Below are 23,422 nucleotides of genomic sequence, written 5' to 3' on the forward strand. Positions count from 1 at the left end.
GCTTGGGATCATTAGGAAGGGTATTGAGAACAAAACGGCTAGTATTATAATGCCGTTGTACAAATCGATGGTAAGGCCACACCTGGAATATTGTGTCCAGTTCTGGTCGCCGCATCTCAAAAAAGACATAGTGGAAATGGAAAAGGTGCAAAAGAGAGCGACTAAGATGATTACGGGGCTGGGGCACCTTCCTTATGAGGAAAGGCTATGGCGTTTGGGCCTCTTAAGCCTAGAAAAGAAACGCTTGAGGGGGGACATGATTGAGACATACAAAATTATGCAGGGGATGGACAGAGTGGATAGGGAGATGCTCTTTACACTCTCACATAATACCAGAACTAGGGGACATCCACTAAAATTGAGTGTTGGGCGGGTTAGGACAGACAAAAGAAAATATTTCTTTACTCAGCGTGTGGTCGGTCTGTGGAACTCCTTGCCACAGGATGTGGTGCTGGCGTCTAGCCTAGACACCTTTAAAAGGGGATTGGACAAGTTTCTGGAGGAAAAATCCATTATGGGGTACAAGCCATGATGTGTATGCGCAACCTCCTGATTTTAGAAATGGGTTATGTCAGAATGCCAGATGCAAGGGAGGGCACCAGGATGAGGTCTCTTGTTATCTGGTGCGCTCCCTGGGGCATTTGGTGGGCTGCTGTGAGATACAGGAAGCTGGACTAGATGGGCCTATGGCCTGATCCAGTGGGGCTGTTCTTATGTTCTTATGTACACCAGTTCCTGCACTGTGGACCCAGCACTGTCATTTGTTTTGCAGACATACATACCCACAAGTCAAATGGATCAGCTAATTGATCTCCAAGCCAGAGGTGTGTCAGCACAGTCTTGACCATCCTTCATACAACAGGCAGGTTATCTGCTTTAATTTTTTTTAAGACACGTTTATTTAAATGTCTATACCAGTGCTATGCCAACTGTGGGTCCAGGACCCTCCAGTCATGACACAGCTTTGTGTGGTTCGCAAAACTGACAGTGCAGATTAGGCTATGTGCATCAAGGGTTAAACAAGCTGCTACTGGGGGTGGGGGGAGTACTGCTGCCCAATCACCATTATAGCCACACCCCTTCACATTGATAAATCAGGCGGCAGCCTCTACAAAATTTGAGAACCACTGGGCTGTACAATTATTCTCAAAATAATTAGCGCTTTGTGAACTTTTGTTGAAAAGCGGTAAATAAATACTGTTATTAATAATAATAATAATAATAATAATAATAATAATAATTATTATTATTATTATTATTATTATTATTATTATTATTATTATTATTATTATTATTATTATTATTGTGTCTCAGGGATGGCACAAGATGATTTGTCACCTGACCTGAACCCTGACCCACTGCTACCTGATGTGTCTCCTGAAAGTAGCAACTCACTCAGCCTGTCTTCTCACATTGCACCTTCCTTGCACAGTTCCTTAAACAAATCAGGAAGTGAGGAATGTGCTGGGAGCACTCTCAGCATGTTCTGTATTTCCTGTTTTGTTTAAAGAAGCCATGCCAGGAAGGAGGAAGTTGAGTAAGAGAGTAGGGAGCTGGGTCACAGTATTCCTATTTGCTTTAGTGAGTGAAAGGGGATCAGAGAGGCTCCTTCCACAAACAAGTGAGATAATGTAGGGGAAAATTGGGATGGACAGAAAATGGAAGACATTAGGGGGTCTTTAAGCCTCATCATTGCCTTCACATCTCAAGAATTCAAATAATGCACCTGCTGGGCATCTTGCCTGCCTTTGTAGTTTCATTGTGAATCCTCAAAATACACCATTCTGCCAACTATGGGTCACGCTATATATGACACCAGTTATGTCACTGAGTCCTGTGTGCTTGTTTATTGTTAAATATCTGTCCTGGAGAGAGGATGATTAGGACTGGGACTGTGAGGAGGTTGAAGGTTTTAATGCTTCCCCTCCTCTGCAACCCTGATCAAAATTGGGCAGGGGGGCCACAACTGCTGTTTCCCCCAGTGGGGAAGTTCCTCCTGGTACCAATGGCAGTTTCTTCCCCACAGAAGAGGCTTCCCAGGTCAACAGCACCAGGGGACCAGTCCATGACCACTTTGTGCCGAGTGTCCCATCAGCCTGTGACCTGACCCAGACAATAACCACAAGAGAAAAGACACGCGTGTATTGAACAATCCTTGGAATTTAAAGTCTTTATTCCACATTTCTGAAGACCAGCTGAGAAGGCCAGTTTTTAATCAGACAGTTGGTTAAAAATAGTTGATGACTCTTCGGATTGACTGGACACTTGGACTGTGAGCTTGCCATTCATTACAGCTACTATAGTCACCTCTCTCAACTATGTACATCTGGCCACGATAATTAGGTTCCTCATACAACACCCATCTGAAAGTGAGACAGAACAGCCTATAGTCAAAAGTTTGAACATTCCAAGTGATATGACACCTTATTTTGCTCACCTCCTCCCCCACCAAGTGGTGGGAATCTTACAGCACTCGTTCTTAACCACTGACCTAGGAGAATCCTGATACCTAACAATGAAATGTAGCTGCTCAGCCACTCCCAAAGGTATTTAAATATTAAGAATGTGAATTTTAAAAATTCACCGCAGAAAACATGTTTCAAAATACACTTTATTCACAAATGTTTGTGGCAAACACTCACACTGATCTCAGGGCCTGTCTACATCACAGCTAAGCAGAAATCCTGTGCAAATTGTGGAGCTTTGGCCCAGCATATGAACCCACCACCACATTTAAGACATGATATATGAATGGGTATGTAGACACAGAGACAATCTCAAAATCCTTCCTCCCCTTTTAAAAAAGGTAAGATGGCTCACGGGACTCAAGTTAGGCACGTACATGTGTTCAGGAGTTCTTCCCGACACCCAGGCGAAATCTCTTTGGCAGTTATTTGAAATGATCATCTGTTGTCTTCATCGCAACAGACACGAAAAGCAACTGAAGTGAGCAACTTGTCTCACATTGGGCTCCACATGTAGACTTCTGCACATCAACACATGTGCAGAGGTTGGGAGAGCTGATTTGCTGGCCTTCAGCCTGCCAGCTTGGACATGGATACAGTGAAGCCAGCAATGGATTCTGGGACCTCGTGCACACACACCAAATTATCACACTGTGCTACTGACTCCCCCCAGCCACAAGCTGCTATTGCACTTTTAAGTTTGGAAGGCTTCCCACATTAATTTTCTTTCTAGATAGGGAAGAGAAGCAATCATTGCAGTATTCAGAGACCTGCCCACTCTCTACTACCATTGCAATAGTAGATGCCCCAGTAGCATAGCTAGAGGGGATGCAAAGCACTAAGTTTTATAGGTGCCTGAATGCACTATGCAAGGGGCCCCTCCCCTTTGGAGCCAGGTAAATGCCTCTGTTTTGTTCTAGCTGCCGGGAATGGCTCCGAAGAGAAGGGGAGGGGCCCCTTGCACAGCACATTCAGGTGCCTGCAAAACTCAGTGCTTTTCACCCCCTCTAGCTACACTACTGGGATGCCCAGCAAAGTGACAAGCCCTTTGCTAATCATCAACATGGTTTTTAATGAAGAAAATATTACAGGATTTTAATTCATGAGATGAAAGCGTTCCTACCCAGTTGTGCAGGGCAGACAGTGATCTCCAATACAGACTAAGACAGTGTTTGACAGGCACTTCTGACCTTTCATCCAGAGTGCCTAGAAGTTTTTTGCTTTTGCCCTCCTTAGAGATGCTGTCTTGGCACGGAAGCACCCTGTGTAAACCAGAACTGCAGCTGTGCCTTACGCAAGCCAAGCACGCCCTGGCTCCGACGGAGTGCCTCAGCCTCTCTCTGTCAGACACGCACACCCCACAAATGCCTTCTGATGCCTTTTGCCTTTGTCCAGAAGAGCACATGTTGATACAATGAAACTAGCACACGACATCATAACCCAGCCACACCATCACTTATGAAAGAATCCCACTCACACGCACACACTTTTTTCTCCCCAGAGGATGTTTATTCCAGGTCAATGAGATGATGAAAATACAGCCCTGTATGATCCCTGTTTTTCAGGGAAAATGTTTCCGGGACAGGGGGACACAGACTTTTGGTTGCTCTGATCTGACTCTTCTATAGTAAAAAGATCACGAAGCAAAAATGCCAGAAGCAGCACTACTGCAGAAAGGCAATCATCAGGATTCATCATCTTCATTACACTGACCCCTGTCATGCCACATGCTGACTTCTGCCTCTGATGAGCCACACTGCGTAGCTGAATTGCAATTCTATTATTATCTATATAATAAGAAGACCTCCTCATGCACATCCCCAACGCCAATGCAGAGGCAACATCTGGGGGCTTGTTGGGGGCTGGAAGGGTGGATTTGGGCCACTTCCAGAAGTGTCCACTCTGCAGGGGTGCCAAAAAAGTAAATAGCTTGACATTTAATTTTTAAACCAGCCCATCCTTCAGTCTTGCAAAAGGCCCTGAGCACCAAATCTAATGCCTTTCTGTGCAGGTTTTCCAGAATCTTATGTGGCCAGATACTACTTTAGTGGTTTTATTGGTCCCAATGAATTTTCTGCTTGCTGATTTCTGCCACTTATGGTTCCCTAATACATAAGAACATAAGAAGAGCCCTGCTGGATCAGGCCAAAGGCCCATCTAGTCCAGCTTCCTGTATTTCACAGTGGCCCACCAAACACCTCAGGGAGCTCACAAGACAACAGATACAACCTGCGGCCTGGTGCCCTCCCCTGCATCTGGCAATCGGTGGCAGCCTGCCTCTAAAACCAAGAGCTTGCATATACCTACTATGACTTGTAACTGTAATGAACTTTTCCTTCCTGTCTGCACTAACTCTCCCAACACTCAACTTTCATGGATGTCCCCTGGTTCTGGTGTTATGCGAGAGGAAAAAGAGCACCTCTCTATCTACTCTGTCCATCCCCTGCGTGATTTTGTATGTCTCAATCGTGTTCCCCCTCAGGCGCTTCTTTTCTATCACAAAGTATAACCAATCTTCAGTGTTCTCTCAGGCAAAGAAAAACAGGAATCTAGCAGTGCTGTCCCTGGAACTTCTTACCACTCTGGGAAGTGGGGAACTCGTAACAACAGTACAACATTACTTACGCTCCATCCCCATAGACCTTGATGGCATTGATCCACTTCTTGGCCCAACCCTGCCTTTGCAAGAAAGAACAATCTCCTGTGAATTCTTGACTGCGACCACTGAAATGTCTTCCCTCAAATACTTCAATCCGATAATGTTCGCCATGCTATTGACAAAGGTAAATCAAAATGAATTTGAAAAAAACAAGCAAACTAATGCATTTCACTTTCACAAATGCAAGATAAAGTTTCAAAATACGTCACACTTGAACCCTTCTCTTCCTCCAAGGAGCTCAAGGCAAAAAGGTTAACTAATGTTAATCCCAAGGCAACCTAGTGGAGCAGGCTAGGCTGAGAGAGTTATTTGCCCAAGGCTAGCCAGTGAACTTCATGGCTCAGCTGAGAACCCTGGGCTAAGACAGGCAACTCTCCTCTCTTCACCACACTGCAGGCAGCCCAACTGAACATCCTCAAGTACATCAAAGGAGGCCTGCCTCCATCCAGAGGCCCACTTTGTCTACGATCCTTGTTCCTACACTGATCAGCCAGACACCACTGGGGTGCTCCAAAGCAGGGAATGAAAGCAAGAACTTTTCCCCATGGTTTGCACCCCAGCAATTGGTATTCAGAGGTATACTGCCTCTGAATATGAAAATTGCACAAATGTTGCAATGCACCAACCCTTCCTGCAATCTTGGTACTCTGATTTGCCAACCCCGATCTGCCATTTCAGTGGGGTGGGGGGAGGGCAAGATTCTTTGCAAGATTTAAAGGCCTGCTCCTGTTTCTATTCAACATAGCTACATATACTTGTTGCAGTTATTTTTTGATGCTTTCTAATAACTAAAGCAATGTGATTCACAGTGGTCAGTCCACTTGTGGGGGGAAAAAACCAGATGTGAGCCTATCATACGGGTGATATGCAGGCCTATTTAATTACTATTATTGATTTCATTTTTATCCTGCCCTTCATCCAATGAGCTCAAGGCATGGTTCTTCCCACTTTTATCCTCACATCTCATACGGTAGGTGAGGTTGAGAGAGTGATCCAAGATTACCCAAGTGACTTGTGAATAGCAGTTGCTGGGGTAATAACAGAGAGAGCTATTGCCTCCTTCAAGCCCTGCTTGCGGGATTCTGGAGGTATCTGAGTGGCCACTGTAGAGAAGAAGATGCTGTCTGTAGTAAAGAATTATCTGTCCCTTGTCCTCTGCTGACCGAGCTGGTGGAGGAACAGACAATTTCCCCAGAAACAGAACCACAGAACCCAGAAGAGTTTTCACCCATTTTCAACTTCTGTGCCCCAAACTCCCACAGCACACCTGCAAACCCTTCATGGCACACCAATGTGCCTTGGCACACCAGTTGAAAAACATTCTAAAAGTAAACTCAAATCCGTCAGGACTAAGAATGCTTTAAACATCACCACCACAACCAGGGGAGGGGGGCATCTATGACAAACCACCAGTACAAAAGCACCAAGTTTGCCATGCACAGAGTGAGGCCCTTGCACCCTCCCTCAAGCACAAAATCCACACTGAAACAAAGAGAAGCCACAAAATGACCAAGCACACATTCAGAAACATGACCACACGGCCACCTTTTGACATTTGCAAAATAGCCAGAGAAATCCATTCTGTACACCAAACAGGAAGCAATCGAAGGACTCCACAAGGAGCAGAAATATGAGGCAGAAATTCCAAAATACACAGATTTGTAGACTGGTTGCCTTAAAAAAAAAAAATCACATTTTTCTTTAGTTTCCAGTCAAGTCTGTGGTTATTTACACAGGATGATGTTTTGGCTATTAAATAAAGGGAGGAGGAAGAGAAATCCTTTCCCCATTGGTTTCCAGGAGCCTGGCTAGGTAGATTTTGATAGTGAACTATAATCAAGGAGTCCTCTCTCCCCCCCCCCCCCCCGTTCTGGAGGTATTTGGGATGGAGTCAAAATGACAGGTATTATTTTGTCCACTTCTGAAAACCCCAGCAGGCAGGGAGTATCTAATACATTTGTAAGTGGAATTCTGCATGAGGAGACCAGGCTATGGGGCCCGAGACTGCGCAGCATTCCTGCAGTCGTGGAATGCCTCTAACGGCTGCCAGTGGTAAAAGCTGAGGGAGGGGGGAGGAGAGCCCCCTCTCCTGCCTTACATATACACAGACATGCAGGGCATGCAGACAGAGGGACCTCCCCTCTGTGAGACTAATTTAGAATGGAGTTAGGCAATAATAGTGTTTGAAAAGAGCCGAGGGTGCTTTGAGGGCAGGGTGGCAGACACGCGGTCTTTGACCAGCTGTTCCTTTTGCTCCAGCACGGTTCTGAAGCAGCGCTTAAGATCCTGCAAAACCAAGTTACCAGAGACAAAAGGGAGCGGAATCAGTGGACACGCTGTGAGCAGAGGCTCCTTCATTTGATGGGCCTTCCCTCTCTGGACTGTCTATCTCCATACAGTCTTTGGCCCAATTCTTTAATTACAGAACTAGGGTCATTGCCACTGTTTAGTGCAGTGATTGGCAGCTAGTGTACCGCTAAAGGTCCGCAAATGTGCTGGGTAAGTTTGGAGCACAGCAGTTGAAAATCACTGATAAACTCTTTCAGCAGAGGAAGCGGGACAGACAATCCATTACTACAGTCCGTTGCCCTTGGAACAGAGCTGCAGAATCTGGAAGAGTCTCCTGGAAGCGACATCACAAGAGGCAAAGCTCATAGAGAAGACCATAGAGGTCAGTGCACCACTGAAAGTTGCTAGTTTAGTGGCTCTGTTCTATACCTCTCATTATGAAAGGATGTAAGAACCATGCTTAGGGGTGAAAATCACTTTGGAAGAAAGATGCAAGTTTTATCCTCAACCCTGTGTGGTTCCTCAATCTTTCCACTGTGATTTTTGCATTCTTGAAGCACTACTATGGAATGAAGCTACAGCACATGCACCACTCCCATGATTTCTGAAACTGGGACTACCACCAGTTTCCAGTTGATTCCACCTGATGCTGTACCATAGGAAAAACCCATCCATGGGAATACATGAGAGCACTTAAAGCAGACTGATTTGTGTGCATGTATGGGAGGATGTTCTTCCTAAGCTTCAGAAACCAGTTCTTTTCAGACATTGTTTCTAGATGGGCCTAGCACTGGAAAGGTCTCTAGGATATGAATTCCAGTGAAAGGTCTTCCTCGTACATTTTATTTTGGCTTCTCATATTCCTTCTCACTTGTCAACAGGCAGAAGTCAGTTGTACTTCCCCTCAACTCACTGGCCACTAACTGGGAAGGTTCCACCATGATCCTCCACTGATCATGGAGGCTCTAAGGACCAAGAAGGCAAAAACCGTCATCATTAAAGAGACAAAGGACTGAACATCTTAATGAAAATACATGTGTCAAATGATCCAAAGCACTCTCTTTCAGTCTAACCTACCTCACAAGGTGGTTGTGAGCATGAAAGTGGGGGGGGGAAAGAGTCTGTATGCTGCTTGACCACCTTGAATTATTATTATTAAAATATATAAAAGAAACAATGAATGAATAACTAAATAAATAAAGTTTGGTCAGATAACTTTTTACAAGTGCCGCCGCCTAAGGAGGTACGTGGGGCGGCGGCAAGAAACAGGGCCTTCTCAGTAGTGACACCAACGTTATGGAACTCCCTTCCCCTTGACTTGAGAATGGCTCCCTCTCTTGAGACTTTTCGGCGAGGCCTGAAGACCCTTTTGTTTAAACAAGCCTTCTGACTTCATGGCCTTTTTAACATCTTTTATACATCTTTTAGTTGCTTTTTTACAGGCCTGATTCCTCTATGAACTGCTGTTTTATGCTCTGTTTATTCTGACTTTTATCTGACTACTGTTTTTATGGTTTCTGTTAATGTGTTTTTAATATGTTTTTATCTGTTTGTTAAATTATGTTTTAATCTGTTTTTAATATGTTGTAAGCCGCCCTGGGTCCCTTTAGGGAGAAGGGCAGGATAGAAATAAAGTTTATTATTAATTATTATTATTAAGTAATTCTGGACTGGATGGCTCACTGGAGTGACCCAGAAAGGCTTAAAAAAAAAAAGAGGATGTTCATGCTCTTACAAAGAATTTATGTGAAAAATTACCATGACAGAACTAAAGATCAGATCCTCTAGTCCAGTGCTCTGCAAACAGGAGCCAGCTTGTCTCTGGGAAGCCCCCAAGCAAGGCACAAGGGCCGTTCCCTCCTGTATGTTCCAGTATTTGGAGGCAATAGCCTGTCTTGCAAACACTTCTGAAGCAGGGATTAGCCAATACACAATTGTTTCTTTACAAAACAATCGCAAACATTTAAATTTACAACCGAGTTGTCTGCACTCATTTTAGAACAGCTGCAACTCAAAACACCTTCAGTCACCTTTACTAGGTAGATGGAAGGGACAAAACTGTTTGCTGGCATTTTGCATCCAGGTGCATGGATTTCCATGCTAGCACCTTAAAGATTCCTCCTTCATCCTAATGCAATTTAAATTCTGCTCAAAGGGACAAAGGGGAGCAGCTAATGTGGCGCACATGGTACCCCAACACATCCCCAAAACATAAAACTGGGACAGATAACTAGAACTGTTCTTGGTAAATAGGAACAAATAGGGTACCTCTTAGTTAAAAAAAAATGCTGTCTGGAAGATCCAAGGCAACCCAGCCATGTAGTTGAAAGCTAAATAGGTCTAGACTGATCAGTGCTTGGATGGGTTTATTTATTTTATTTAGCGTATGGCATATAATACATGGACTTATATATCAATTAGACTAGGTCAAATGTCAATGTCCTTTCACCCAGCCATGGGTGTGTGGGTAACCACCTGGGACTCCATGCACTTCGCCTTGAGCTCCATAGAGGAAGGCAGGACACACATGCTATAGCTGACAGTCATAATAAAAAGAACACCAACCATTCCAACGGGCTTGCAGGATCCCATTCGATCATTGTGCCCATTCCAACGGTAGAAGTCTGGATACTCCCCATGTTCCAGGATGTACTGTTGTCCTCGGAAGTCTGGGTGACCAAAGCAGACCCAGGCACTGCTCTGCACACAGATAGAATTGACTCGGTTCGTGAAGCCCCAATCTTGGAAGTTATCGCAGGACCCTGAAACTTCCAGCTTCCTGCCTGTGAAGGATTTGCCCTCATAGAAAATGATCTGGATGAAGGAAGAGAGATGCTCCATCAATTGAATGACCTATAACATTGGTGAGTAACCTGCTCTGTCCTACTACAAAGCCCCTGGACTAAAAAAAGAGACATTCACCCGCCAGCTTAATAGCTGCATCGACAAACCTTTACATGGAGTTTTTCAAAAGCATTGGCAGCGTCTGTGATAAACAGACCACCTGAACCTGGCTTAGGGACAGATTTTTATGCAAAGAAACATTATATAAGATTGTTTTAAGGGAATGCTTCTTCTTTCAGACAACACTAGCTCTGGGACACCACCCCAAACAACACAACCCCACAGGGTTCCTGAATTCTGATGTGGTTCCGTCAACCCAGCCCTGCCTCCTTCTGACATTCTTCAGTCTCACTTGTCATCTTGCAACCTCTCCTTTAAGAAATCCCGATCTCCAGTGTAGCCAAGTTGCAAAAGGAAAGCGTTACTTACTTTTCCTGAATACTGAGACATGTTCACTTGGCTGTGATATCCAATGCTGAAGCAGCGGCAAACTCCCAAATGGGATTTGCAGACCCGTTGGAAGCGGTACTATATATCAGCCATGGGGAGAGAAGGCTGGGGTCGTAGTGCCCGCCAAACAATACACACCAGGAACTTGCTTTAACAATTCATGCTTAGCTGGCAAGAACCACATGCCTCAGTCTCTGCTGATACAAGAGTTTTAATTTAATCCAGACCATTTAACAAAAGAGTCACTTGATGGGGGATTTTAGCACTGGGTGCTGTACATTTACAGTTCACTTTAGAGAAGCTTTATGCAGAATAGGTAACAAGAAGATCAGCAAAAGGTGACTACTCTTCTTCTGGAGTTTTCTTTTCAAGGTAGGACAGCGAGTTTTTACCTAAGTCTCTCCTGCTCGACTCTAGTGTCTTTAAAAAATGCCTTAGGGCAGTGTTTCTCAAATGGTGAGTCCCCATTCAATTTCAGTTATTTTGTTTTTAATATATTAGACTTAATGGTATGTGACTGCACTGTGGAAAATGTTACACATATGTACTCTGAACAGGCTATATGCTTTTAACAATAATAGTCAATTGGACTTACTTCTGGGTAAGTGTGGGTAGGATTACAGCCTAGGATTGTTAAAAATTTTCCTGCTTGATGATGTCACTTTTGGTCATGACATCACTATAGAAAGTGCTAATACTGCTGAAAGTTTGAGAACCACTGCCTTGGGGATTATCAAGACATGTTTATCTTGGCTTTTCCTATCCCTTCAGCCACCTAGCCCAGAATCATCAGCCATCTAGCCAAGAATCATCTGCTTTGACTGGAATTCCTCCAAGTTTTGGGGCAGAGACTCTTCCCAGCCTTTCTAACCTGGAAGAACTCACATTTTCAAGTAATCGTAGAAGGGCTGAAAATTGGCACTATGACTTTACACATGCCAAGCCAGGGTTTTCATTGCTGAGTTTATAAGTCCTTCCATAGAAAGGAAATTTCCTTATCTTGCTCAGCAAGCCTTATCTGGGATTATTTACATAAAAGACTGACGCATGTCATCATCACAAGGTCCATGCAACATGTGCAGCATACTATGCACAGCTCCTCCTTAAAAATCTGAGCTACTATAATGGCAATCACACTCCAATCTCCACCCCCACATTCCTCAACCATCAACTAGGATCACAAGAAACCCCAGATTGGAGCAGTAGTAACTTACGCACATCTTCTGATGCGACTTCTGAAAGTTTAGAATGCTTTATTTTTCTAGTTAACCTTGTTCTATAGCACACACCTTCAGCCCATTCAGAAACATCTCATCGTGAGTTTGTGTAGGCCAGGATTTGCACGTCACTCAGACTGAATTGTTGACCTGCTTCAGAAGTCCCCAGTTTAAACAGGAATTCCTACTCCCAAAGGCTAGATCTGAAAATCCTTCTTTGAACTGAAGAGCTGTAGGACATGAAACCACCTTTATGTGCCTTGTTGAGTTTTCACACAGTGATTGCAGCACAACTATGTCTATACACATGTGCAAAAACAATCCATTATTCTGGGTTATGCAACAGTGTGAATCACTTTGTGATGCATTGTTACTTAATGACTCTCGGCCCAAATGCATGGCTGGAGCTAAGTATTGTGCTTGAGTTAACATTAGGCAATATGAAACCCTTTACATGATGCTACAGTCAGAGAGTTAACACCCCATGTATAAGCCAACCCCTTATCGAGCAAAAGTGAACTACTCGTGATGAGAAGTCTCAATAGTCTAATAAAACATGCAGTGGTTACATTCAGAGAAGCACCTCCTTGTCTCTCTCTGGTTAATTAGAAGACAATTCCAGCATACTGTACAATCACTACCCCAAGCACGTCAGGACACACCAACTTACTTTCCTTGGCAAACTGTCCAAGAGCAAAATGGTTTCCATTCAATTCTATATCACTCATACACACTCTGCAGGGTTAATTCCTATATATAAGCAGATATGGAATGAGTTCAAACCAGTTCAGCAAGTGCTATTTTTGCACCAGCACACGACTTATTAGCAAGAACATTTCATACATTCAGAGCACTCTTGAGACAAGCTAATTAATTTTCACATCACACCTGGGGAAGGAGCTAATGGTAATCATCCCTTTTTTACAGACGGGGAAATTGGGCCAACGTGAGGTCCTAGGCCTGAGGGTGTGGGTGGCAGAATTGAAACAGCACTCTGGTGCTAGGATCAGGTCCAGTGTGAAAAATTAACCACTTTCACATTAAATTCAGAGCTTACATTACTTGGCTCTTTTGGCAACCTTCAGTCTCAGAAGACTATGGTATCGCACTCTGAATAGTGGTTCTGGAACAGTGTCCTCTCCAGTGCGCGAAGCCTGGGTAAAGTAGATATGGAGGATAGACTGTTTCCCATGCAGCAAATCCCCCCTCTCCACATCGCTGAAGTGGTCCAATGGAAAGGCAGAAGCCAATACGGTTGGTTCCAGCGGCATCGCAGGAGTTGCCAGAACGTGACTGTGTTCAGCCATGAACAGAAAAGTTTATTACATGCAGTATTACAGAAAATAGCAGCACTTCAGAATTTGTCTGAGAAGGAATCAGAGCCCTAACCCCAATTCCTTGACAATCCCAAACTTCTAAACACATTTGTATATGGAGTCCAGCTGCCTGGGAAGCTGGGTTGGGTTTTCTGGGCTTAATGTGGCAGAAGGCTCTTTGCCTTCTTGTGCAAGATCAGCAGCAATGATTAAAAGAAAAGCCATGCTGAGAATTCCCTCCTCCATCACAGAAGTTGCATTTGTCACCCTTTGAATTGGCAGCAAAAGCAAGACTGAACTCAAAAAGGTCAATGGCCCATACTACACACTATCAAGATGCTCAGAAAAGGCTTAAGGAGTCAATCTCAAGGCAAAATCCAGAGCCGGAGTCCCTGAGGCAGTTCGCGGCTGTATGTGGTAAAGCAGCCACCACGTTTTCCAGACACAAAGAGAGTCTGGTCCAACAAGAAGCTGACAGAACATACCAAAATCTAGGTCTACAGAGCTTGCGTCCTGAGTACACTTCTGTACTGCAGCGAGTCATGGACTCTTCGTTCACAATAGGAGAGGAAACTGAATGCTTTCCACATGTGCTGCCTCCGACGCATCTTCAGCATCACCTGGCAGGACAAAGTTCCAAACAACACAGTCCTGGAACAAGCTGGAATCCCTAGAATGTATGCACTGCTGAAACAGAGACGCCTGCGTTGGCTCGGTCATGTCGTGAGAATGGATGATGGCCGGATCCCAAAGGATCTCCTCTATGGAGAACTTGTGCAGAGAAAGCACCCTACAGGTAGACCACAGCTGCGATACAAGGACATCTGCAAGAGGGATCTGAAGGCCTTAGGAGTGGACCTCAACAGGTGGGAAACCCTGGCCTCTGAGTGGCCTGCTTGAAGGCAGGCTGTGCAGCATGGCCTTTCCCAGTTTGAAGAGACACTTGGCCAACAGACTGAGGCAAAGAGGCAAAGAAGGAAGGCCCATAGCCAAGGAGACAGACCAGGGACAGACTGCACTTGCTCCCAGTGTGGAAGGGATTGTCACTCCTGAACTGGCCTCTTCAGCCACACTAGATGCTGTTCCAGAACCACCATTCAGAGCGCGATTCCATAGTCTTTCGAGACTGAAGGTTGCCAACTACTACTAGGGACCAGACCTAAAAGCTTTCAAGAGCCAAGTCAGCTATGAATACCAATAATTAAAACACTTCATCTGAATTCAAGTTTGTGAAGAACAAAAGACAGCTTCGTTCAAAATTCAAGTTTATTTGCGTATGGTATTCATTACAGCTGCATTGTATTACTTCTGGACCCCAGGAGCTGAGTATAGCTTACCTCAATATTGTCATTTTATCCACACAAGCAACCCTATACAGTTTGGGAACAAGGGATGAGATCCGGGGATGAAAAGACCAAGACTTTTCCTATGGTGGTATCGGTTATGGAACTGACTTTCCAGGGATATTTGTATGACAGTTGTGATATAATTTAGGTGCCAAAATCACCTAAATTACTTTCTGCTTTGGCTTTTTATAGCAGGGGACTTTAACTGCCACTTTATTCTGCTTGCCTTTTAAGAAATTTGTGATAATTTGCCATGGATCCTGAAAATAATTCTACAAGGCATAAATCAAACCACCCTACTATACTGCAATTAACTCAGTGAATGAGCTTCATAGCAGGAGAGGGACCTGAACCCACATTCCCACCCCATGTCTACCTAGTGTACCACACCAGGGATCAGCATCAAGAAATTAAAATCTGGTCTTGAAGCAGAATTTCGCTATTCTGAAATACAGAGAACCTTGCGCATGCTTATCAGTGGCAACATCATTCAACAAGAGAGACCACTTATTGCCCTTATGGGTCAATGCAGCATGTGTTAAGTTGCAGAAGAGCTGGTACATTTATCAATTAACTGCTTAAATATTCAGTGACACCAAGACTACCATTGTGTACTTTGCCATTTTTTTTTAGCAAGGACAGGAACAAGAGCTGTTTGCCCTGTAGTCATTAGGAGAAGCTTTGCTGTTTGCTCGGACTGGCTGCCTGTAGGAACTGTGGGCATTCCCAAGCAGAAATACACACTGCCGACAGTAAAGTCCACTTCCTAGAGTCTCTCTTGCTTGCTGCAGGAACCAGGGAGCACGTCCTCCCAAGTGACCTGGGTATCTGCTACATAAAGCATGAACTGGATTAGACTCTGGTCTAGAAGCTTTATAAAAGGCAATTTCATTGTTTCACAGTAATACTTGCTTTTTGTAATTAGTATATCAAAACTTGTTGGAGGTAATTCTTGTTCTAACTTAATGTTTTAAAAATAAGTTGACCAATACTCAGTCAATTGATCAAACATGCAACAAGCTTGCCTGAACAGCAATGGGCAGGTCTGGTCTAGAGGGTAGAGCCTCCGACTGCCTGAAGATAACATCCACAAAGTCGCCAGTTCGAGGCCACCGGCACCGTGCGACCTTGAAGCAGCTGACAAGCTGAAGCCGAGCGATTCCATCTGCTCTGAGCGTGGGAGAAGGAGGCCAGAATGTGAAACCAGATCAGAGTGAAACACCTGGACTGTTGTGGTTCTTGAAAGATAGAACCTTCTTTCAATTGTAAAAATCCCTATGGGGATTTAATCAGCCTGCCTATGTAAACCGCCTTGATAAAGTCTTGAATAAAGACCAAGAAAGGCAGAATATAAATACCGGTTTATTATTTATTTTTTATTAATGAAGGGATTTGCTGCTTCAGGCACAATTCTTAATCTGCTAAAGTACTATGCAGTATTAACTCCTAGACAAGATATTATATTTGCTTTTATTATTAACGGGACACACCCTAAAATGCACACCACAGAGCTCAACAAGCTTTTTAACTTTTGGCAAAACGAGATCTTAAAAATCTGGGTTGCATCTAGGAGCTAGTCATGACTAAATTCCAATGAAATTAGTAGGGTTTAAGTCACAACGAACTTCTCTCATTGAGCACTGAACCTAGTCTTTCAAGCATTCAGTCAGGATTCACTATAGGATGTTTGTTACCTACATTTCTATTGAGTCCTTCACTTCTGGTAGCCTTAGAGTGTGTCTGATGCAAATATTCCCAGCCTTCTAAGATGCAAGGAACCAAAACCTAATACTGTTTTCGTTGCTGCAAAAACAATTTAATCTTTGCAGGAAGAGAAAAGGCTCCAACACGGTCTTCACATTAAGTTGTAGCACGCTGCAACAGAAACAGAATTCTTTTTCTGCAGTAGAAGAAAAATGCCCTCTCCAAGTTTTACAGCTTTGACCTACTGCAGTTCAACATTTAGCGAACATGACTGTCTGAAGAATTCAAGTTTTTGAATGCTCTGACATTTTTAACACCATATCACTCCAAAAGGTTTCTAGAAATATTCAACTTACATTTCATAATATCTCAACTACCAGCTTTAGCTACTTGTGTCACTGTATTAAACATGGCTTTCGATACCAGATGTAGACAGCAAAATGGCAGATAAATGTTAACACAGATCAATCTCAGTGAAGGAGATGGAAGACAGTCTGTGTGTCAAAGAAACTCAGCTCTGTTCATCCACAAGAGTAGCTGCTGCAAAGGTACAGGGTGGTACATTCCTCCATGATACCTGAATTCACTGCCACCTCAGCTCACATGCACATCCTTGCTACAGAGAGCAGGTGGGCAAATGACTGAGTGCTTTCATCCCCCTTCTTTACTTCTGAAGCATGTACTGTGCAGTCAGTGCCTCAGTTGGAAATGAGCTCGTGTTCATTGCAAACAGAAGAGGGGCAGAGCAGGGAGAAGGCATACAGCAATCTTCGTAAGTGCAAAGAAGGAGTAGGTGGGCTCCAAATCACCTTTCCCCAATTACTTGGCACTTCATAAGCACCAAATAGCTGAGGAGGAGAGTTTTAGAGCTGCTGCTGCTTTTTCCCTAATTCTTCCTCCAGCAATGCTGCTGTGAGCCTCTTCTAACTTGGAGTACCCAGTGGAGCTGGAGAGGATGGCAGATAAGTGAGGGAGCTCATCTGCCACCTCTCCAAGGGTGCTGTGTTCCAACAAGAATTCTTCAGGGGAGCTCATGGTTAAGCTGCCACGGGGTAGGGTATTACTCTTAACCATTTGTGTGTGGAATGATTGGCCACACAGATCAACACTGCAGCTTCAGAAGTCAGAAACATGTGTCATTAATAAAATGCCAGTAAGTCAAGTTAGAAATGAGCCCAAAGTTCTTTTGAAAGCTGTTTTGGCTCCAAAACTAGGTTTTTGACGTGGAGCCCAAAGGTTTAACTGAAATGTGCATCCTCGGGTTTCTGCTGGGGTCCATTCATAATGTTCTGCAGGGTTTCTTATCCGTTTGCATCAAGCAGACCTTTTCACCTTTCATACATACCAATTGCTAGAGCACTAAATATGAATAAACCAAACTGCAGTTGTGAGAATCATCCATAATGGTCACACAAATCCCAGTACAACCAAATGCGTTCATTCAAATATTGCTTTCAGTATTAATATATAGACTCTTCCCATAGTTATTCAAAACTGTTTGTCTTAAACAAAGCAGTGCTCAGATCAGAAGAGCTGACTGCTCTTGTACAGATTTCATGAGTTCTGAACTGCAACGTTCAAGTTAAGCAGAGGACACACAAAGGTTTGCAGCTATTTTATTTACAAGTATACATTTAACACAAAGAAACACTGATATTCAAGCCTAGTTAATAGTAGTGTAACAATATGCACAATCTGGATGATTATTCTAACCCAACTACACTGAAAAATTAATGCCAGTAAAATTCTTGGTCATAATATTAAGAAATACAATATATAAATTGAAAATATGATTTGCTTAAAATTTGAAAATGGAAGTGAAGCCTTTTTTGCACAGGAGTCAGTGTTTAACATAATCTGAAGGGTGAGTCTCCAACTGTATATTGTTCAAGTTAACAGAAGAAAAGGGACACGGAGTTTCGCTGTAAAGGGAACAGGCAGTTTGCTTCCTTACATCGAACATCATATTCCCCAATGTTAAGCCGCCAATCACATCATTGAGCATGAAGACTTCCCTTGCGAAGATGCCCCATCAATCTTCTCTGCTTCTAAAATTATCCTCCTGAAAACATCAACAGCCGTCTGGGAAGAAAAAAAGAGGGTCCATTAAATGTCTCACCAATGCAAAAGATGCATAGCACCCATAATAATAATTTCTTGTACATGATGCTTTACAAAGAATGAATGTACAGCTCTAGGCCTCTACCAGCTTACAACCCAGAAAAGTCACAAAGAGGAGACAAATGAGGTAAGCAGGGGAAGAATGTGCAGTATTTCACTTGCACACACTTACACTTGGTTAAAGACTGACAGAAAAGTAATGGACTGTGAGCTACTAGTTTGGCATGAGTGGCACTTGCAGTGAGGAAATGTATGTTACACTCAATGCATACCACTCAGAATACAGATTGTGCCTCGTTATCCATGGAGATTCGGTTCTGGAACCCACAATGGATAAAAAAATCAGTGGATACCAAATTGTGGAAAAATACCTTTTAAAAACCCACTTCCAAGTTCCTTGCTCCTCTATTGTTGCCCCAGAATGCATTGGTATAGACACTATACCACATTCAGCCACTAGATGGGGTAAATAATAGAATCTAATGGAATGAAATTATAATTATTTAACAGCATGAAGGTAGGAAATTGGATTTTGGTGCTTTTCCTTGGTACAAAGCATTTAAAGGTGGACCTCGGTATCAATGCTGAGTCATATCAGTGGATACCAAGGTCCCACCTGCAGTTAGACCAATCTTTTAAACACACCATGAGCCCAGCTGTTTGGATCAGGATGTCCTCCCTTCCAGCACAATGTATAATACTCTAACACTAATTATCTCTGCACTGTTCTTTAGTAGTTTCAGGGCACTGACTACAATTGTACTCAGAACCTAGTATCCCTAGACTGGGTCCATACACTTCAGAACAGGGTTTGGCAAACATTTTGGCCCGAGTGCCTTACTGGAGTATAGAAACTGTGGAGGGCCACAATGCATACTTCTTGCAATGTAGCGAAAATATCTGCCTTTCCTCTCCTGAAAGTGAGGCACAAAAGGCGACCAAGAGCCCACGCACAAACAAAGCAGTTAAATAAAACATAGCAGCCAATTAAAAAATAAGAGATGTTGCCCCCAAAATGTTGCCTTTCAGCAGCTTATTCAAGCCAATTTTATACAGGCACTCGGATGTAACTGCTGTACTACTTGCCCAATCAGGAAGGAGGCCCTGACTTAACCTGGGCTCCTTTCTAGAGCAACAAGCAAGGCAGGCAGGCAATCGACAGCATCCTTTTCTTTGCAGAAGCGCAGGACTGTGGGTATTCACCTGAAACCATGGAATATAGCAGGGGTGCGCAAACCTCGGCCCTGGAGCCACATGCGGCCCTTTAGGCCTCTCAGTGCGGCCCTCAGGGGGTCCCCAGTCTCCAATGAGCCTCTGGCCCTCTGGAGATTTGTTGGAGCCCGAACTGGCCCAGCGCAACTGCTCTCAGTGTGAGAGCAACTGTTTGACCTCTTGCGTGATCTGTGGGATGAGGGCTCTCTCCACTACTTGCTGTTTCATGTCTGTGATGCAGTAGTGGCAGCAAAGGAAAGGCCAGCCTTGCTTTGTGCAAGGCCTTGAGCTATTGCAAGACTTTCATTCATTCATATAAGTTCATCTTTAATATATTCATTTATGTAAACTTATGTAAATTTATTCAAATTTGAAGTGTAAATTAATTCTTTTCTTCCCTGGCCCCCGACACAGTGTCAGAGAGATGACGTGGCCCTCCTGCCAAAAACTTTGGACACCCCTGACCTAATCCATGCCTCATCCCATGTCAAACGTTAATTGACCAATGGGCATATTGTCTCTGAACATGGAGTTGCTATAGTAACAGCCACTGACAAATTCATCTTCCAAAATGTTACTTAATCGCCTTTTAAAGCCATCTAACTAGTGGCCATCACCACAACTGGTAGCAGCAAATTCCATAAAATCATGCACGGCATGAAACAATGAACCTGTCCTCTAGAATCACCTTCCAACAATGTTACTGGATGATGAATTATATGCAGTGTTACAGGAGAGGGGAAAAATAAAGTTCTCTATCTGCTTGATTATGCCCCTGAAGCCGTAATTTATCTCCTTTTTTAAAAAAGCAAAGAGGTCAAATGTTTTAAGTTTTCCTAGTAGAAAAGGTGCTCAACCCCCTGAGTTAACTTGGTTCTCCCTACCCCACCCATTCACTTCACCCCTTATTTGCTAGTTCTCAGTGGGGGTATTTAAATGACTACTAGTTCCCCCAATGACTGCAGTATTCAGCCTTATCTTGAGTTTCTCAGATGGAAACACCACTATAATCTTAAAGTTGGTAACTGACAAATCAGGTTGCAGGAGCTGTCTCAGTCTTCCTTTCTCATTTCCCTAAACAAACATTTTGGTGGTAGTTAGCAGTAATTTCCATCAGAACTACAGCGCTTCAGGTGAATTTGTTACCTGGTTTTCTTTAGCTGAAGATTCCAAAAAGGCTGCATTCCAGGATTCTGCTAAAGCTTTCCCTTCTTCGTAGCTGATCACCCTGGAGAGAAAGAACAGGCTGAAAAAATGAAGGTGGTCGACAGTTTAAAGAACCAACCATCTAACCATTCAAAGAATGCCCAGGTGGCAAAACAGGTGGAGTTGTATGAATTTGTGCAAAAAGTTGAGAACCTGATGCACCATTTTCACAATCTGAGGTTAATGATAAGCAACCACCACTTGGCTTGGGAAGAATGGGAGGTGAATGCACTGTCAGAAGATACGTAAGCTTATCTGAGGAAGTGCAGCGGGAATAAAAGCTCTACTGATGGCTACATCTGTTTGGCACTAGCAACTCCAATGACACATCGCAGCAGCTTAAGAAGTGCTCAGCTGTGCATTTTGGGTATGGCCACTTGGAATAATAAGTATGTAAAAGACACTGCCCATTCACAGACTCAATAGCATCCTATAAATTGGCCACCCAAAGAAGGAGTTATGCTCTAACACAGGGGTCGGCAACCTGCGTTTCTAGAGCCACATGCGGCTCTTTCAGCTGTCTGCTGCGGCTCCTCCAGGTGAAAGTGGCAAAGAGTGTGACAGGAGGCACCTGTGTTGGGAGTGCAGGCTGCTTCCCTCTGCCCCCTGAGCTCACTGCCCTCCTCTCCCTTCACCCCCACCTGCCCAGCATTGGTTTCCCTTTTCAATTTTGCCGCTCTGCAGGCTTAAGGTCCCTGTTTTTCCCTTCCCCAACTCTCCAACAGGCTCAGCCAATCAGCATCCAGCAGGCTCCTGGCTTTTTCTGTTGGAATGGCTCAGGGCCCTTCACTGGCTGACCACCAGCCAATCCTGAGCCACCTTCCTCCTCAGCCATTGAAAGCCCTTGCAGCCGGACTTTCCCTGAGCAGGTCCCCACTCAGTGCAAGAAGAGGCTTTTCCTCCACAGCAGAGGAGACATCCTGTGTGTCTACTCAGTAGTAAGCTCCATTACAGTGGATGAAGCTTGCTCCCAGGACAGGGTGCCTGGGATGGCAGCCTTGGCACCTGCTCCTACGCATGTCTACTCAGTTGTAAGCCCCATTACAGAGGATGAAGCTTACTCCCAGGAAAGGGCGCCTGGGATGGCAGCCTTGAAGCCTGCTCAAGGCCAAGCGCAAGGACGGGTGAGTGGGAGCCCGCGCAGGTCTGTTCCAGAGTAAGCCCTGATGTAGTCCCTGGGCTACTCCCAGGAAGGTGTGGAGGGCTGTATCCTCAGCCTCCTCCTGTGCAGGTCTACTCACAAGTAGTCAGTGAGGCTTCCTCCCAGGAAAGTGTGGAGAGGACTGCAGCCTGAGAGCTCCAACCAACTTGTCTGCTCAGAAGTCCCATTGTAGTCAATGGGGCTTACTCCCAGGATAGTGTGGAGAAGGTTGCAGCCTGAGTGAGGGCAGGCAGGCAGGCAGGCAGGCAGGGCAGAAGCTGGCCTGTGGTTCCCCCCCTTCCCCCCCAGCCGCGCAGGTCTGTTTGACCTTTAAGTCAATGGGGCTTACTCCCAAGATAGTGTGGAGAGGGTTGCAACCTGAGTGAGGGAGGGCAGGCAGGCAGGGCAGAAGCTGGCCTGTGGCTGCCCCCCCTTCTTCTCATCCCCACCTCTGGAGTCTGCGTCCTTTCTTCCTTCCAGCAGGGTGCCTCTGGAAGGTGGGGGGAGTTTTTTAGTATCCATGTAAGATAAGCAGATGTCATAACCACCATCTGTATTGGAATCCTGGAAGATCTGGTGAGGAGGTAGATGTGGTGTCAGCAGTGGCCCCTTTAAGGGTAAGGCCTGGGCATCCTCAGCTGGGCAGTGTGTGCTGCACAGCTGCAGCCACTTGAAGGCAATAGGGCCCTCAGGGATATAAGGAGCACCTGAGGAAGGGGGTGTGGGTTGTAGAAGGAGTGCAGGTTGGAGGTAGGAGAGGAGACTTAACTTTGATACTCTGACTGACTTACTTTGGAATCTGACCTTGGACTATGACTTGGCTTATTGACTTTGGACTCTGCCCTGGATGCTCTGACTGACTTTGTGACTAATGGACTGCTGGAGACACTGGAGTTTGGTGTGTGGCTGCTGTGCCCAAGACCTGCTGAGGACCCAGGGTCTGCTGTAGTGGTGGGAGGCTGCTGGCAAGAGAGAGGACCTCTGCAGGTTGAACAGGTGAGTTACCCTGGAGGTGGGGTCCAGCAGGACTGCAGGGCAGAACCAGGGTCATTTGTTGGGGGAAAGAAGGGGAGCTAATTTGCTTAAAGTGGGCCTAATTCTCCAGGCAGAGAATGGCCTTGAAATCAGGCAAAACACCATAGAGGACCAGGCGTCTGAGAACACAGGACAAGAATGTATGACAAAACTAACTAAAAGCTACAAGAGGGGGCTACATTATAAAAATGGGACCTATAAGAGCATAAAGGTGAAAAAAAACTATATGCAGTGTTATCTTCATTTTAGACATCAAATGAAGGGTTTTGTGGCTCCTGAGGTTTTTTTCCTCCGGAAAATGGGTCCAAATGGCTCTTTGAATGTTTAAGGTTGCTGACCCCTGCTCTAACAGAATAACTTTGATATCAAATTACTTTAAATTAGCGAATAGGACATAATGTATTCTATTGTTGTGGA

The 23,422-nt window shown here is 44.5% G+C and overlaps 2 protein-coding genes across 2 annotated transcripts in view; both read right to left on the reverse strand.

Annotated features, from left to right (window-relative positions):
• Positions 1-2,227: 2,227 nt before the first annotated feature.
• CRYGN (crystallin gamma N) lies at positions 2,228-10,707 on the reverse strand. The gene is made up of 4 exons (XM_066629803.1): positions 10,687-10,707; positions 9,979-10,227; positions 5,091-5,236; positions 2,228-2,363 (listed from the first exon to the last, which is right to left on the reverse strand). The coding sequence occupies exons 1-4, from the start codon at positions 10,705-10,707 to the stop codon at positions 2,228-2,230; spliced, it is 552 nt and encodes a 183-aa protein (XP_066485900.1).
• Positions 10,708-17,890: 7,183 nt separating this feature from the next.
• RHEB (Ras homolog, mTORC1 binding) overlaps positions 17,891-23,422 on the reverse strand; it is a 35,624-nt gene continuing 30,092 nt past the window's right edge. The window contains exons 7-8 of the mRNA XM_066628032.1: positions 20,770-20,851; positions 17,891-18,372 (exon numbers count right to left, since the gene is read on the reverse strand). Coding sequence (XP_066484129.1) covers positions 18,280-18,372; positions 20,770-20,851 — 175 coding nt within the window. The 3' untranslated portion in view covers positions 17,891-18,279. The remainder of the gene's footprint in view (positions 18,373-20,769; positions 20,852-23,422) is intronic.

The sequence above is a fragment of the Tiliqua scincoides genome, chromosome 5, assembly GCF_035046505.1.
Source record: "Tiliqua scincoides isolate rTilSci1 chromosome 5, rTilSci1.hap2, whole genome shotgun sequence".
In the NCBI taxonomy this organism is placed as follows: Eukaryota; Metazoa; Chordata; class Lepidosauria; order Squamata; family Scincidae; genus Tiliqua; species Tiliqua scincoides.